Source organism: Strongylocentrotus purpuratus, unplaced genomic scaffold, assembly GCF_000002235.5.
Source record: "Strongylocentrotus purpuratus isolate Spur 01 unplaced genomic scaffold, Spur_5.0 spur5_scaffold_8, whole genome shotgun sequence".
Taxonomy (NCBI): domain Eukaryota; kingdom Metazoa; phylum Echinodermata; class Echinoidea; order Camarodonta; family Strongylocentrotidae; genus Strongylocentrotus; species Strongylocentrotus purpuratus.
In genome coordinates, this window is record NW_022145614.1 from 102241 (window position 1) to 120379 (window position 18139).

The window sequence follows — 18139 nt, forward strand, 5'->3', positions numbered from 1 at the left end:
ATCGTTATATTCAACTTGCTGTTAAAAAGTCTAGATGTTTCAAAATCATCAATTTACTCTCAAAATTCAGGAATGATGATGACCTATTAATTGGCTACAAGCAATACGTGGTCATACATGTATGCGTATTACAATTTGTTTAATGATTAAAGATAAACTCCAGTTCTGGTAAAAAAAAAGAAAATTAATTCTCAAGATTACAAATAAATGACATGTGCCAAACATATACTGGCTGAGTAATTAGCATAGAAAGACAAGGAAATCAAGGTAGTACTAGCCCCGACACCATGTGTGTTGTCTCATATATGCTTTTTGTGTACAGTGCTTGTTACTTTACCAAGACTCTGTCAAATTTATTAGGATTTTGATGACTCCAGAACCTTGCAGTGCACATCAATACTTGCATGCTACATGATCAACTGTTTCTGATCCTTTCCACACCTTTTCTTTCACAATGCAATCGCATTACCAGTTTATCTTTAAGTACTGTATATGGTAGTTATTTGAGTTTGACTTTATTAACAACAAAAATAATAACAAGTAAAACATTATGTATCAATTATTGTTACATAAAACACATATAACACATGATAAATAATAATAATAATAGCCTAATAGTCCACTCCAAATTTTATTAAACCGAAACGGAAATTCTTTTTGCTTAATTAATCGTGAGCCCGGCAGCCACTGATCAGCGCCAGATCGACGTTGCTCTATCCCTTATTGTCGAACGCCAAACAAGGTAGCAACAACTCCCATCTTTTAACGTCTTTTGGTATGACGCGGCCGGGGTTCGAACCCACGACCTCCCGGTTGTGAGGCGGACGCTCTACTGACTGAGCCAACACTCCATTACACATGAATAAGATAAAGCCCACACGGTCATGTATATTTCCCCCACGACTTGAGCTCACGCACGACAGCTATTCTCCACTCCTGACGACCGATAGTCAACCTGTTCGAAACGTCGAGCCACTTCCGCCACCCATACTCTCCAGTCGGCGCTATAGTTCTCCTTAGAACTATAAGCTAAGAAAGAAAGATAACCAACAGTCTTTTTCAAGACTACACCAACAGTCTTATTCAGGACTACACACCCTCAAGAAAGATTACCGAGAGTCCTTTTCAGGACTCCTCAATCCTCCCTCTCTCTCACATGGTGCACCCGCAAGCCCACTGTATAAGATAAACATTGTTTTACAAAGTATGTTATATAGAAATGAAATAAAAGATTATGTGTACACTTTTGTTGTTAAATGGGGTATCAGAAGTTCGCATAAGTGCTAGTCGAGTCTGGTTCCCTGTCTTTGGCAAGAATTGTTTACTATTTTTACTACCAAGTATACTATATTACATATTATACAAATATACACTGCCTTGAGAGGTTCTGGTTAAAACTATGCGCAAGAGGTGACTCCAATAGTACTATTTGCTAAGGGGCGCAGCCCCGAAGCAAATGGTACGTCTGGGGTCCCCGAGGCCCATAGTTTAACCAGTACCTCAAATAAAAGGCATGGTATATTTGTTTTATATCCTGCATCAAAAATTTATTTAAAAAAAAAAAAAAAAACATTTTTGGGAAAACAAATTTTAGAACAAAAAAAATGTCAATTTTTATCTAAAAAGATTTAAAATATTTTGTTTTTATTAAATTAAGATTTGAAAAAAAAAATTGATTCAATTAAAAAAAAAATTCACATTTTATTTTCAACTCCCAAATAGTAAACCAAAATAGTACTCTCATATAGTACTTTCTAAAAAAATAGCTCAAATATTTCTGGTCATGTGACGAGCTCTCAACCAATCAAAAGCCAACAAATTTTTGATGCAGGATATAAATATATATGTAAGAGAATATATAGAGACTATATAATGAGAGTAAACAAGGAAATAGATCATTTGTTTAGAAATATTCCTTACTTAATATATACATGAAAGTCAAATGTATGTCGACTTCTGTATCAAAGCAAAAAATAGAATAAAAAATACATCATTATTTAATGTGATGATCTTTTTAGAAATTCTCTAATCTGAGATTGATTTTTTGCCATTTTAAGAAGTCTTAACTGATGTTTAACTCAAAGATTTTACATGTAGATGTTTCATTAACTCCCTTCCGAAAAGCATTTTTTAGATCTTTTTGCTCTTAAATCATATGGTATACTATTCCATATTTTCATGGCCATAAATGATATTTGAACGCTGAATGGCTTGGTAAAAAGATTATTGATGTACATTTATACTGTGGTACCAGTATCCTGTAGGAAGCTATAATAATGATAATAATGATAAAATGGTGCTTATAAAGCACCCTCCACCGAAGTCTCTAAGAGTCTGACAGTGTAATTTATGCATGAAATAAAGAGGAACAAACAAGAGTAGTATTTTCGATAAATATATGACATGAATACATGTCTCATTACATTCAAATTTGACCCATATAGGGAACCTCATAACCAACTCTTTGAAAGATAAAGGGCATTTACAAATAAGTTTGCTGAATCACACCCCCCCCCCCCCCCAAAAAAAAACAAACCATTTTCTATCAAAGCTCAATCAGTATCCACTGTATCATTTACATACATTTTGAACTGCAGTCTCTTTTAACACATCAAACGTATTCATGAAAGCCTGAAAAAGGTTGTGAATAAAAATGAATAAGTACCTCCAGTTGTACACATTACATAAAACAGACTGATATGTAATTCAGTTTGTAAAGCGAATATGGAGTTGAAACAAGATCTACAGTATTATACTTATAATGTACAGAGTCCATCCATTCATATGTGGCAATATTTTCAACAGTCATATACTTGTTTCTAATACAATACATCAATACAAGTCATACTTGTTTATATATGTGTACATCAATACAAGTCATACTTGTTTATATATGTGTACATCAATACAAGTCATACTTGTTTATATATGTGTACATCAATACAAGTCACACTTGTTCATATATGTGTACATCAATACAAGTCATACTTGTTTATATACATGTATGTGTAACAAGTAACAACCACTAAAGATATCCTTTGTAAAGTTGTTGAGGTTTCTTGTTATTAGTTTAACCCTTACTGTACTGGGGGGGGGGGGGGCCTGGGAGGCCCCCCCTCGACATTTTCGGAGATTGCGCCGCAACCGCTTAGAATTTTGAATTGTCGTTTCATGACTTTTTTCCCTCAAGTCTTACGCACATTTTGATACCATTTTCGTCAAAATCGGATATACCTGTAAGGCGTTACATAACAATTAGTATGCGCATGTCATCAAAAAAACAAAAAAAAATGAAAATCGCATTAAAATTTGCATAAATTATCATTATTAATTACATTAAAATAACTTTTTTGTGTGAGAAAAGAAGTTTCATATGAATAATGAGTTTCAACAATCAAAAAGTGGAGTTTGACACGTTTTCGGTAAAATGCATAAAATTAGCGCATTTTGCATAATTAATTAGGCTAACGACAAAAATTTGCATATTCGGAAAAAAATAATTATACCATCTTGTTCCTTACGTAAATATCTACAAACATGCAAATTTTCGTGTTCATCGGACAATCGACGGCCGAGATCATAGGGGGGGGGGGCCTCCCAGGCCCCCCCCCCCCCCCCCAGTCAGTGGGTGCTCAAAATAGCCCAGTACAGTAAGGGTTAAGCTTTTGCAATACAGCATTACATGAATATTGTCTAAACAGGAACTTAATCTAGGTTTGTTTCCATTTCAGAAACTATTTACAACACTCAACCAGATCTACAAGCATGAGATGTAGGACATGTTGAAATACTTGAAGAAAAAAATTCCAATAACTTTTAATTCATTTTGCACAAAATCAGAATGTGTCAGTCACATGTAATGAAGACTTTTTGTTTTTTTGTTTTTTTGTCTTTTATGGTTCTATATGTTGTGCTCTAAAATACTGGAAAGAAGAAATGATAATTCAACACTCTTACATTACAGTATATACATCTTCAAAATATCTGGAAACCTTTTTAACTTTTCAGACAATGTTCAGTCTTTTATTTTCCCCCACAAGATATCAAGTCTAATAAAAGTTTGTTCAATGTTATTGATATTGATATTGTGGTGGGGAATGTGTGCTTATTCAATTTATGTGAATTATTATAACTGACATCATTGCATTAGGCTGTCATTGTCTGACTAAAATTGACTTAAAATGGACCTGTGATTAAAAAATGCTGTACATGTTTGGGTTCAATGTTGATATACTGTATTCTTTAAAAAAAGGCTTAACTTTTGTATAGAGAGATATTGAAGTTTACCAAAGCTTACTCTTCAGGTGCTCTTTTAGCTAACTTTCGTAAGACTAGCCCCATTTAATTGATGACAATTTTGAGGGAAGTGATTCATTTGCAATCTGGCTGCAGTTATTAGGAAGCTTGGCAAAGGTCTTCACACATTTAATACCCACCTGCTGTGTTATTATTACTAGATACATTTCGATTGTAGTTTGTACAGACACAGAATCATATTGATTGATTGAGAGAGAGCATATAGCTCTCATTTATTTCTTCCAATATGTACAATTAAAAATCTAACAAGTTTACAGTATGTCATGCATAATTTCATGTTTACATCAAAATAACAGAGTAATACATACATAAGAGCTAGTAATACAAATAAATGAAAGAAAAGGGTGTCCCGAAAAAAGCCTCAAGGGCTTGTAAGGAGGAGATCACCAGAGTAAAAAAAAACAAAAAAAAAAACAAACAAACAAACAAAAAAGAATAGTTGTTTACAAATGAATCATGAATAATGCTAACGACAGCCGGAGGGGTGTGGTCGTTGCGACGCCACACTCCAGCACTCTACAAAGCTGAGTAGCAAGGTAAATTTACATTATTTAATTTGATCATTTAGAGAGAAGGAATCTTTTCATTCGTGTTTTTAAAGAGTGCATTGAATCATGTGTGTTGAATGTCAGAAGGCAAGGAATTCCAGATAATGGGGCCAAGGTAACGAACTGAGTTTGAAAGTATATTAGTTTCTGTTTTCCAGAGATGGAATTTGGCTGACTGTCGAGTAGAGTAAGCATGGACATTTTCGGTTAAACAAAACATCTGAATAAGATAAGGGGGGAGGCGTTTGGTAAAAAACTTGTGCATCAAAGAAGCAATCAATAATTTGTTTGAGTCCTACACATTTAATGTTGAAAGTATTTCTTCTACAGATTTGATATCTTTACCATTCCTCTCATGTTGTTAAAATCTTCTGATTGACAGGATCATTTTTGGATTCAAAAGGAATGCAATCCATGCAATATCACAACAATATATGTACATCTTTTCAACATTTGGTTGAATTCTGCGTTAGAAGGCTGTGTAATTGTCACACACAGCTAGTCAGTATACTGAACAGAGCAGTGTGTAGTCTCAATGCAAATTTATTCAATTCACGTATTCCCCTGGTTCATTTGCATGATTGTTTGGTGGCCATTTTTCTTTGATTATACAACGTCTAAAGATTTAGATATAATGCATGACAAATGGACAGAGGCATCAGGGGTCCATAGGCTTCTAACATAAATGGGGTTTTGGACCGTTTTCCCATCTGAGCAGAAAGGAGTTCAACTGGGTTTGGAACTTGTTATACAGACTAGTTAAGATAATAATAATAATAATAATAATATGTCTTCTTTACCCAGGGTAGCCTCATCAGTATTTATACTGTTCTCCTCTAATAGTATTTACTCCACACACTATGGAAGTAACAGATCAGTGGCATACGCAGGATTTTTTCAAGGGAGGGGGTTTGAAAATCGCGCCGGCCGAAAAAGTCGCTCAGTAGGGGGGGGGGGGGGGGGGGGGGGGGGGGGGGGGGGGGGGGTAAAAAGACACTTTTTTCTAAAGGGGGGGGGTTCCAAAAAAACATACACAATTCATACACATAAAAAAAACTCAAGGGGGGGGGGTAACCCCCCCCCCCCCCCCCCCCCCCCCCTGCGTACGCGCCTGTAACAGATAATAATCTTTGCAATTATTTGAGATAGGAGAAATCTCATAAAGAGGCCACAAACAAATAATGAATCACATATAGGGGTTGAAATATCGATTGTCTGAAGATAGTTTTGGGAATAGTAAGGTAGGATAACATGAGAAGAACTTCAACAAATCTGACACATTGAAACAAAAGGAGAGATTTAGAGATAGAAGGGAAGAGAAAATGAGAGAATACATTTTTAGAAAAGGAAATGAGATATGGGCAAGTGGGCAGTTGTGACGTACAATATGTGTAGGTCAGAAGGAAATGAAATAACAAGGACATAGCTCTCATCTTTATCAAGAAGTAAATTAATGAAGAAGAACATGTGGGTAGCAAGACATTATTTCATCTCATTAAAATATCTTGTGTTATTAAATAACTTGAGATAACATTTTGTCATAGGATGTAGTCATTGGTAAAGGAGAGTAAAATGATTTGTGTCCATAGCCACACCCATGGTGCAGTGTCCGGGGGTAAATAAATATTCAGATATGATGTGATTAAACAATCATGTGTTTATACTGAATGGCTACTGCATGCTGAATATATTCAGAAGAAATGTTTATTATACATATATGACAATATTTAACCTGATTGAGTATCTTTTATCATCATCCATTCCGCTAAAATGTAATGTGCTAGACTCTCACTTTCATGAGCAGAAAAGCCTTTCAAACAATTGTCTCAAATGATTTAATCAATTTTGTTCTGCATAAAAGGTGTGTTTAATACCTGCAGATGTGTGAAGGATTGAGTTGAATAATGCCCATTATGAGGCAAATATCACTCCTAGGTCATGGAGTATGACCTATGCTATGACTGACACATGACACTTTATACACTTAAATTTCAAGCCATTATCATACTCCTGCCCCTACGTCACACCACCATATACTACCATCACATGTATTTCATTTCATGTTTTATTGCTTTCCCTGGGACACCTATACCTGTACAAGTGTACTCAGTTTGTGTTATTGTGTTCAAACCATGAGCATTGTTTTTATTTAACCTTTCTTTTCTCTCTCTTTCTCAATAACAGGGCAATGACGCACAGACCCCTCACGTCGTAAGTATTATCTTTCATTAATGCCCTTCTTTGTCTTCAATTTCTTGTGTTTTATTGTTGTAGACAGTTGTGAGTGTAGAAATATAATGGGCCACTCTATAGTTGTACTTCAAACTGACTGCCTCTTTTGATAAATGAATATCTTTGTTTTCCTATTTTCTTTTCCCATTGCACATATTATTTCAAGTAAGAAAGTCAATAACACATATCTGTATTGTACCTTTTTAATTAATTGTAGTTTTGTATAGTGTATGTCCCATGATGCTGATGTAGTGTCCCTAGATGCACTTGTAAAAGGGTTTTGATATAATTACACTATCTTTAGATTCAGTAATCCAAAGATCTCATAATATGATATATGCAACTACATGTATGTAAACAGGAGTCTGTGTGGCGTAGACTAAAGGAAGTTTATGGTTACAGTAATACAATGAGTTGCATGGATATCTTGATAAGAAAGAAATGTGTTATAGAATCTGGATTTTTTTCTTTCTTTTCTTCCTGGTATATCCTGGGTGATAACAATATCCACACATATTTTACAAAATCCTTGTGAGATGTTACTCAATATAATATAGCCTTGCGGATTGCAAGGCTATACTATATGTGCCCTGTTGTGCTTTATGATATATTATGGTGTTCCGAAAAACAAAAGCTTGTAAGAGTGGGGGAATAATTGATGTCTCTCAAACTCTTTTGTTGATTAGGGTAGAAGATGAGGGTACATCATGATATACTGATCTTGCTATTTATTCATGCTGCATTAGGGGTTCATATATTTCAATTGCTGTTCTCTTCCCTCCCCTCCCCCCCCCCCCCCCCCTCTCTCTCTCTCTCTCTCTCTCTCTCTCCCTTTCTCTCTCTCTCTCTCTCTCTTTCCCTTTCTCTCTCTCTCTCTCTCTCTCTTTCCCTTTCTCTCTCTCTCTCTCTCTCTCTCTCTCTCGCTCTTAAAACTGTACATTGGTCTTCTGTGCAGTCAGCATGTCAATTTTTGCAATGGCATTGAATATTGTGATGGAAGATATGAGATGCAGTAGCTATGAACTCCCTTTTAGTGTCTTCTTCTTTTCCTTTTCATCCTGTCATCCTTATACTTCAGATATTTGTGCCATTGTGGGATTGAAATTGTCCCAAATTTATGATCCGTATGCTCTCTTTCAGTTCACAATGTGTTTAAAACCTTCTCTATTTATACAATGTCATGTACCATCAGACAAACCTTTCTGAAACTGATAATTACCCTGTATTATTAAATAAAAACAGATAGATGAGAGAAACAAATTGGTGAAATTTTGAGCAATATCCGATTAGTTTTTATTCTAATTTTGAATTTTTGAAGTTACCGTATTTAAACATATTATTTATTACATGTATCTGAACACTAAATTCAACCACTTTTTTAATTTTTTTTTTACTAAACAATATTATATTTTACTGAATGAGAGATAACTGAAGTGAACATACACATTGGGAAATTCTTGTTATGTTGAAATGAAGCAAACTCCACTGGGTTTACCTACATACCTTTCATGTGCCCCAGAAACCACTTTCCGTAATAGTTGCTTTAGTAGTCTCCTTTGATGTTATCTCCCATTTTACACAGATACGTATTTATCTGTCTGACCTGATTAATGAGGTGTGCTCTTTCTCTCTCATTTCGTGATAAACAAACCAATCAGAAACCGAGAGAAGTAACAACACTTAGTCCATCTATCTATCAAGCTAGCTGAACTGGCTTGCTTGTATAGGACCTTGTCTTTTTGTGATTTGCTTTTTCTTATGGGATTCCTAGTGCATGTTCCTTATATCATTGTTTCTTGATCTTCTCTTTGTTTTTTGTTTTTCCTGGGAATCGAGTTAACGTAGAAAGAAGAGCATATAAATAACTTAGAAAGAGTTTACTATTGTACACAGTCGTGCCATTCTTAATATCAACTTCTAATAAAAACGAGTCTCCCCTCTCTCTCTCTCTCTCCCCTCTCTCTCTCTCTCTCTCTCTCTCTCTCTCTCTATATATATATACTCTTATTCTCTCTCTCTCTCTTTATGTCTCTTCTCCACTTTTCTTCTCTTCTCTTCTTTCTGTTCATTATCTGAGCTTCTGCATTAACTTGAAACCAGTTTTTGTTTTTGTTCAAGCTCATTCTCTCGTGCCTTTAAGAGCACCCAAAGATTGATTACAAAGATGTAGCTTGCAATCTACCAGGCCTGGTAGAGTTTTTTTCTGTAACATCACATGAATACTTGATAGGATTGTGGTCATCAATCCTTAAAGTCACATAGGGTGCGTTTAATCGACACTTTTTCACCCTAGAATCACGGTTTCTAAAGACGTTTAGTTTAAAACGCAATGCGTTCAAGCGATTTTTTCGTCGGTCGTAAAAATAAACGTGTTTGAAAACACAAACATGAAACGCTGAAAAAGATGCGTTTTGTATCATGATTCTGCAGAATCACGGTCGCTAAAATTCGATTGAACGGACGGAGTTCTCAATCATGATTGTATGACGGAGCCTGTTCCGGTTTGGGCAAAAACCGCGCGCCTGCTTTTCATGCAATTTGCGTTTACTATACCATGCTCTTTATCATGGCCTGTTCCGTTATGTTATACCTTGTTTTCCTCTTTTTTTTCTCTTTCTGTCTTTCCTTATGTTATTTTTTGTTTCTTCCTTCTATTCTTATGTTATTCTTTGGTTTTTTCCTTCTATCACCTTCTCTTATGTTATTCTTTATTTTTATAATTCTATCACTTTCTCTTTCTGTCTTTCCTTATGTTATTCTTTGTTTCTTCCTTCTATTCTTATGTTAATCTTTGTTCTTTTCCTTCTATCACCTTCTCTTATGTTATTCTTTATTTTTATAATTCTATCACTTTCTCTTTTGTTATTCCTTGTTTCTTCCTTCTATGCTTATGTTAATCTTTGTTTTTTACCTTCACTCACAGTTTCTTATGTTATTCTTTGTTTTAATCATTCTATCACTTTCTCTTTCTGTCTTTCCTTATGTTATTCTTTGTTTCTTCCTTCTATCACCTTCTCTTATGTTATTCTTTGTTTTTTACCTTCACTCACAGTCTCTTATGTTATTCTTTGTTTTAATCATTCTATCACTTTCTCTTTCTGTCTTTCCTTATGTTATTCTTTGTTTCTTCCTTCTATCACCTTCTCTTATGTTATTCTTTGTTTCTTCCTTCTATCACCTTCTCTTATGTTATTCTTTGTTTTTTACCTTCACTCACAGTCTCTTATGTTATTCTTTGTTTTAATCATTCTATCACTTTCTCTTTCTGTCTTTCCTTATGTTATTCTTTGTTCCTTCCTTCTATCACTTTCTCTTATGTTCTTCTTTGTTTTTATAATTATATCACTTTCTCTTATGTTATTCTTTGTTTCAATCATTCTATCACTTTCTCTTTCTGTCTTTCCTTATGTTATTTCTTGTTTCTTCCTTCCATCACCTTCTCATTCTTTGTTTTATTATTGCGATCTATGCTCAAAACAGCAGTCGACAGTCGGCCGTAAACAATTCCAAAAAGCGCGCGCCGAAGTTGACCTATATACTTCCTGGGTCAAACTGCGAGTGTGATCTGCAGTGGCTGGGCTCGAAATGAGCTAGAATCAGCGTTGATGAAAAATCGCTTGAACGCTAACCGCAGTGACCTTGTTTTTTGTAACGGCGTTTTGATTTGTGATTCATGTTTGTGATTCTAGCTTCGAAAATTCGATTGAACGCACCCATAGAAGTCAGCTCTCATGGGGAATTCGACACCGTTCGGGTGTTACCCAAATAACAGGTGTTGTCAATCACCAGGGTTAGCCTTGAGTTTTATGACCATTATACCTTATGTAATGCTTTGCTTTTCCTTCGCCCGAATAATCTCCGAGCATGCTCCGAGAGACTGGGGGTAATTCTTGACGGGCCAACGGGTTTGCTGTGTGCAGATTTGTACTCCCATTAATGGTATTTCCACCAAGTCTGGTGTCAGCGAATTATAGCCTTCTGCACATGGAAACTGACTACCCACTCCCTTTAATGCTTCTCTCTGTCGCAGAGACAGTCCATTTTGAGGTTGCGATTTGAATCACTTGTAGGTCCATTAAATCAGTGTGATATCGTTGATGTGCAATTAGTCTGCAGTTCAAATGTTATGGAAGCTTATTAGAATCTTTCTTTTAACGATGCAATTAAGATGTGGTTTTGATAAGTAACCGAAATCAATTACAGGTTCTGTTGTGCTATTTGGCAGATCTGTAACTACTCTACAAGTATAAGGAAACAATGTACATGTATGATGTAGCTTGCCTTTTGGTAAGGATAATCGCGCAGGCTTCATTTAAAGCACTCTCATATAAAGTCTCACACTTAGTCATTTGGGTCCCAAATTCGCGCCACCGCAACTACGGTATTTAGTCATAGAGGGCAGCACCAGCAATGGGTGTATTTGCAAAGGTACTTCCAGTTTCCATACAAATACAAGAGGTCAAGAACTGGAAAGGCAGATAGAAATTATAGTTTTGGAACCAATAAACTATAAGTGACAGATTATGATGGTGCCTACATAGATCTCATATATACAAATAATACAAATAATAAATATACAAATAATTCATGTTAGGAAGTGCATTAGTGAATATGCAATGCAGAAGTTACTTGTTTCAGGACTTTTTTTTTACTTTGAGTCATGTAATGTGTAATACCTGTAATGTCTATCTTGTAAAACTGAGAATTGATTGATTGTTAGTGTGTACAGTGTACCTATGTATTAAACACATCTCTGTAGGAAATAATTTTTATCATTAGTGTACCATGACCAGTGCATTTAATTGCCAAACCTTATTGGCTTTTATTGGCTTTTATGGATGCACCCTTCTATTTGATCTATACCGGTAGTTTATATTTTCTTTGTATTTTCTTTACATTATAAATAATATTCCATTATTTGAATGAGATCAGAATAAAATCATAATTTCTTTGATATCTTTCATTCTCTGTTCTGCTCCAGGAGACTGAAATACATCATAGGCAGGTTTGCATCTGACTTCAGATGTGAGGTAAGACCATGTAATTTACATAATTTATGAAAGGTGTGTATGTAGATTGCCCTAATGCTACGTTTACACTATGTTCCCAGCGGCCACGGCAACCACGTTTCAGGCCACCGTGGACGAAACGGGATTGACGTGACACAACGCGGGGGACCGTATGGGCAAACGTGACAGGCCGTGATTGCCGTGGATACCGTGTCAGATTTTTAAACTGTCAAAAAATTTGCCACGGCGGTCACGGTGCAGATGAGAAACCTAGTAGGCCGTAATAAACCGGGGTGAACGTAACAAAACGTTACAGTCCGTAATAGGCCATAACAAAACTTGGGGGTGGTCCGTAGTGGGACTGTTTAAGCGCCCGGCACGCTACGGCGCGTTGCGTTCTACTACGGTCTGACACAACGCGAGGTCTCAGGATACCATGATTGCTATTGCTTGGGAGACCTTCTTTTTATACCGCCGGCACAAACGTGCTCCAAAGCTGCCCTGCGTCCACGTTTCATCCGTACAAAGCCTTGACTAAATGTGAAAAACGTGTCAGACCTTGATCAGAACGTGATAAACGTGAGGGACCCCATCAGAACGTGAAAGACCGGGAGGGAACGTTCTGGCGTCCGTGGTAGAACGCGGGCCGAACCGTAGTGCGCCTTGGAGCCTCCGGGACTCAGCATCCCCTTACCCCCACGGCCGTCACGGATACCCTGGTAGACCGTGAGAAAACTTGGCAAGACATAATAAAACTTGAATCCAGAGATAAAATTGGTCTAAATCTCACGGCGCACTACGTTTCGGGCAAACGGGGCTGCCGTGGCCGCCGGGAACATAGTGTAAACCTAGCATAACTTCCAGAATGCTAAGAACAAGGAAATACTTTGTAAACTCCTCACAAAGCTGTTCAAATTATATGTTTTGCAATATATATATATATAAAGGGTAAGGACTCATCTTACCAGGGCATTTAGAAAGTAATTAGTAATAAAGAGGAGATGATGTTGAGAAATTGGTACAGGAAATGAGAAAATAATAGCTTTGGGGGTTTAAGGTACAACAATGGGGTTTTCCTAAAGTTAGATAAAAATAGATCACAGAAGATGTCTTTTCTTGCTATTATGATTGCTTTACTATGATAGATGTGGTTCATTCACAAACCAACAGAATTCATGTGGGATTTAATTAACCTTGAAAGAATCAATATGATAAGGTGATAGTGATAAAGATGAGGACGATGGTGGTGACAGTGATAATGAAGAACATGATGATGATAAATGATGATGATGATATTAGAAAACGTACTGGTAGTGATTGAAATGATGATGACGATGATGACAATGTTTGTGGTGATGGTGATGGAGCTGATTACAACGATGACAATTAATGTTTCTGTATGTGTTGATTGCATTTTTGTTGTATTTGTCATGACTGCATGGCAAACATGGAGAAAATAACACACCAGAGGGATCGGGGACAGTGTACTTAATATTTGCAGACTTTTGGTGAATCTAGTGACTGGGTTATACACATTTTATCACTGAATAAAAACTTTCATGTTTCTTGACCATCAAAGGGAACTGAATATGGTTGCATAAGAAATGAAAGGTTTGTATTGCTATCATAGTTCCTCACTGATCTATTGTGTGTGTCTCTCTCTCACAGGTTCATACTGCTGTATGTGGTGTGCGTGATGGTAAGGCTGGATGGTTAGATCTCTACTGCCCATCAGGTCCTGCATGTGATGATGAAGGACAGCTATTCTCTCTCATGGTAAGCTTGCTCTCTCGTCTCAATCAGTCTCATTGAAAAATGACTATTTAATCACAGGGAAAGAGAAACTATTTGAAACAACGAAAGTGAAAGCAATATCATCAGGTAGTACTTAATGACAAGTGATAACAATTTGCAATATTAGATATACATGTTTGTAAGTGTTCATAGCTTTAGGTCATTTCTTTTGCCTTGTGTATTGTGTCTTTGCCTTGTGTGCAATTGTGAAATGACGCTTAACCAGAATATCCCCAGGGAGTTTAGCGTGTGCACTACTGATCAGTTGCTGATGAGCAATTGAATCCAATGACCAGGGAAATAATAAGTACAATGCAAAGCGCTTTGAAACCCAGTATTAAGCGCTATAAAAATGTGACTATTATTAGTATTAGTATTATTATTATTTATTTTACCTCCTTATGACTGAAATAGGACTTATGCAATATTATCATTTTACACAAAAGCTTTTCCAGTTCATGTGCTTGTCATGATAGTGACTGACATTGATATCCAACTACACGTTCCTTTGGCCCATTCTGTTACTCTGTTACATCTTTTACTTTTAATTCATTTGAAGTTTTCTCCATCTCATTCATCATTAATCTTAGTCTGTCCTTCTACTTTCTTGCTCCCATAGATACAGAAGCTCATATCCTGTTGCTGTAGAAGACGTAGATTTTTGCTGTCTGTCACACCACGCCTCTTTGAACCAGTTCTTCTGCTGGCTCTTAACGGCAACGTCACCTGTACTGAGGTGAGTATGGTGATGGTGTTGGTGTGGTGTTGGTGGAGGTGGTGGTGTGGTGTTGATGGAGGTGGTGAGGATGAGGATGATGATGATGATGATGACGATGATGATGATGATGATGATGATGATGATGATGATGATGATGATGATGATGGCGGTGGTGGTGATGGTGGTGGTGATGGTGGTGGTGTGGTGATGGTGGTGGAGGTGGTGATGATGATGATGATGATGATGATGATGATGATGATGATGATGATGATGGCGGTGGTGGTGATGGTGGTGGTGTGGTGATGGTGTTGGAGGTGGTGATGATGATGATGATGATGATGATGATGATGATGATGATGATGATGATGATGATGATGATGATGATGGCGGTGGTGGTGATGGTGGTGGTGTGGTGATGGTGGTGGTGGTGGTGGTGGTGATGATGATGATGATGATGATGATGATGATGATCAAATACTATTGATGCAAAGTACCTGTAAATGCTGCTATGATCATTCAACATTCCATCTCCACAGATGCTATGCTTGATGCTGGAGCTTGATGTCTTGGAGACAGAGGAACAAGAGATGCAGGTCATCCAGGCACTCAAGAGCATTGATGAGGGTCAGATAATGTATGATGCTCTCTGTGAAAGACAGCTGGCCCTCCGACAACTGGTTAGTTAGACACATTGAATGATTAGTGATTACTTATACCCCAGGCACAATTCAAGAATTCACTCCATACTGACTGATAACTGACTGATACTGATACTGACTGATAATTAACAAATATTGGCTGGGCATTTAGGATAAGGTTATATTTTGTTTGTTCTATTGTCAGTGTGGCATCAGTCCTGTCTGTGTGATTGGTGTATTAACAAGTTGTCAGATGTAACATTATTAGGTGTGAGATTCTGAAACCAAAACTTTGATTGAAAGTGTGTGACTGCAAACCTTGCTTCTCAATAAGGAAATGAAGATAATATTATTAATTTGATGGATTTTTTTCACTTAAGAGTCATTAACTCTTATAGCAATATCCAATGTAGGAAGGGTCGTAGTAAGATTTAAATTGAAATCATAGTACTAGCTTATGCATGTGTATGAAGAAAAATAATTATCATTTCATATCTAATATAAGTTTCCTATGAATGTGTTATTTTACCATCAGTGAACTGAAAGTTAGCAAAACATATCAAGAAGGAAGTACTGAAGGCTACTGACCCAATTAGAGTTCAGATATGTCTATTAGCATTTGCATTAATGTGGGAGAAAATGTGTGTGCGTTATCATTCTAGGGAAAGTTGCAGCAAAGAGAAGGAAAAGAACTTTAGCAATGCTAGAGATTTGGGTCATTAATTTTGATTACTAAAAGAAACCATAGAAAAGGTACTTTTTTTGGAACAAATTAAGTCAGAAAACATTTCTAAGAAAAGAAGTATCAGAGTAGTCTTTACAAGTCCAATACAGTCTGGAAGAATTCTATGAAAATAAAACACTGCACTTTTATGCCAAGGGCCTTGTCTTATGAAAAGTTGATATTAATTGCAACTTATTTGCTGTACAGAAGAGATGGGAGACTACAAACTTGCAGTTGGTTTGGATCAATCGTAACTCTTTATAAGACGGGACTAGGGTCACATTTGCTGTGGTGGCCGTGGAGTCACCACAGCATTCCAACAGGCACATACGGTAGCAGTCACATATGTTAGGGTACCGCACGGCCTATTTTGAATTTGTGAAGATAGAAAACCTGCAGCTGCTGTACTGCCTTTGAAGTGATGACGCACGCGGCACGGTCGCCTTAGGGCGTCCCTGTGGCAGCCATACAGTTTTTGACAAATACCAAGGCAGACGCAAGGTAGACGCAAGGTCACCGTACCCCTGACCTTGTCGTGGAACCGCTCTACGGCATGGCTACAGTGTGTCTTATTGTCTAATGACAACTTAATGAAATAAGCTATAACTCTGGGTTATAATCCCACGATGACCCGTACGGCCTGTAAAGATAGGGATACTCTCTAGGGTGACTCTGAGGCCACCACAGATCCTCCAAGGCTGTGGCAGGTATCTCTTGATTTTTGGAGCTTACGGCCACCGTAACCTTGCCGTAGAGCAAATGTGACCTAGGCATTAATTTAAAATGTAATGGATAATAGTGCATGGATACTATGTGAAAGTCAAATTCACTTTCTAAACACAACAAGAGGAGTAATTGCATCTTTCCACATTTTACATTCAAGTTCAGAAAGGGTAAATGTTATTTGGAATACTTTTAAAAGATATAGACATTTTCCCTTAAAGATAACACACATAATTTGTGAAATATAGAATGAAAATTATTGCTCCATTGTGAATATCTGAGGTGAAGCTTAGATTTTTTCAAAAAGTTAATATCTAGTAGTAGTACCGTATATATGTTTGTCACATCAAGGAATCAGTGTAAATGTTTATTAACTAAAGCTGTGTGGACATCTGATCATACCCACTGCTTTACCACTTGATCCAAACAGCAAGAGAAGGGTGGGCCTAAGTCCCTTTCTCTGCCATCTAAATCAACGGATGTGGATGTAGCAAAGCTTTTCAGTGCTGGACCATTGGGTAATCTAGAGAGTCTGAACTTGGCCTTTACGCATGTAACAAGCGGATGTGCTGAGACACTCATCAAACTACCCAATCTCAAACAACTCAATCTCTGGTCTACTCAGGTAAGATTATATAACAAACATTACAGATAAAACTAATAAATCTAGTATGCAGGGCCTTTCATACAGAATCATCTAGCAACATATTTCACACGCTCAAGAGGAGAATGCATATGTATATATTATACAAATGATTCACAGGTTTGAGTGCGTCGGTAGGGATTGTGTGCATAAGGTACCTTTGAATGGTTTGAACCCACAAGGCGCAGCCAAGTGGGTTTTAGACCAAATTCAAAGGTACCGCGTGCACACAATTCCACCGACCCACAAGTTAATCCTGTGCATCATCTGTTTTATAAGATAGGGCCCAGAAAATTGTCAGAAATACAAAATTTTCTTATTTTACAGATTTACCAGATGCATGGCAAAATCATGCATTACCATTATCATGCATTATCAAATGAGAATTATTTTTTAATAAAGGATATCGGTGGTATCGATCGCTGATATTGCGTGCATCCAGTAAAAATAATTACATGGTAATTGACCAATCAGATTGCAGGGATTCTTCGACCCATCTTATAAATATACATATATATATAGAATGATTTCTAATAATGATCTTTTAGTGTGTTAATGATTAATATGTATTTTAAATGCTGTCATCCAGAATTATGCCAGATTGTTACTCTTCTCTTCTCTTGCAATAATTGTTTCCAATGTATATTCCTTGTATATATGGTGTGTCCTTTGGTTATACTAATAAGTTAAAAGCCAGTTGAATTGATGAGCGGTTGATGCAGTCAAGGCTCTTGATATTAGGGGTGAAACAAGGTTACCTTGAGTATGTTTTATTTGTCTCTTTGTCCATTAG

The 18139-nt window shown here is 36.7% G+C and overlaps 1 protein-coding gene across 1 annotated transcript in view; it reads left to right on the top strand.

Moving 5' to 3' along the window:
• The window catches only part of LOC584896 (C-Maf-inducing protein), a 59590-nt gene that overhangs the window by 35223 nt on the left and 6228 nt on the right, over nucleotides 1–18139 (top strand). Inside the window, exons 10-15 of the mRNA XM_030975893.1 lie at nucleotides 7050–7076; nucleotides 12079–12127; nucleotides 13775–13882; nucleotides 14520–14636; nucleotides 15155–15295; nucleotides 17134–17328. Coding sequence (XP_030831753.1) covers nucleotides 7050–7076; nucleotides 12079–12127; nucleotides 13775–13882; nucleotides 14520–14636; nucleotides 15155–15295; nucleotides 17134–17328 — 637 coding nt within the window. The remainder of the gene's footprint in view (nucleotides 1–7049; nucleotides 7077–12078; nucleotides 12128–13774; nucleotides 13883–14519; nucleotides 14637–15154; nucleotides 15296–17133; nucleotides 17329–18139) is intronic.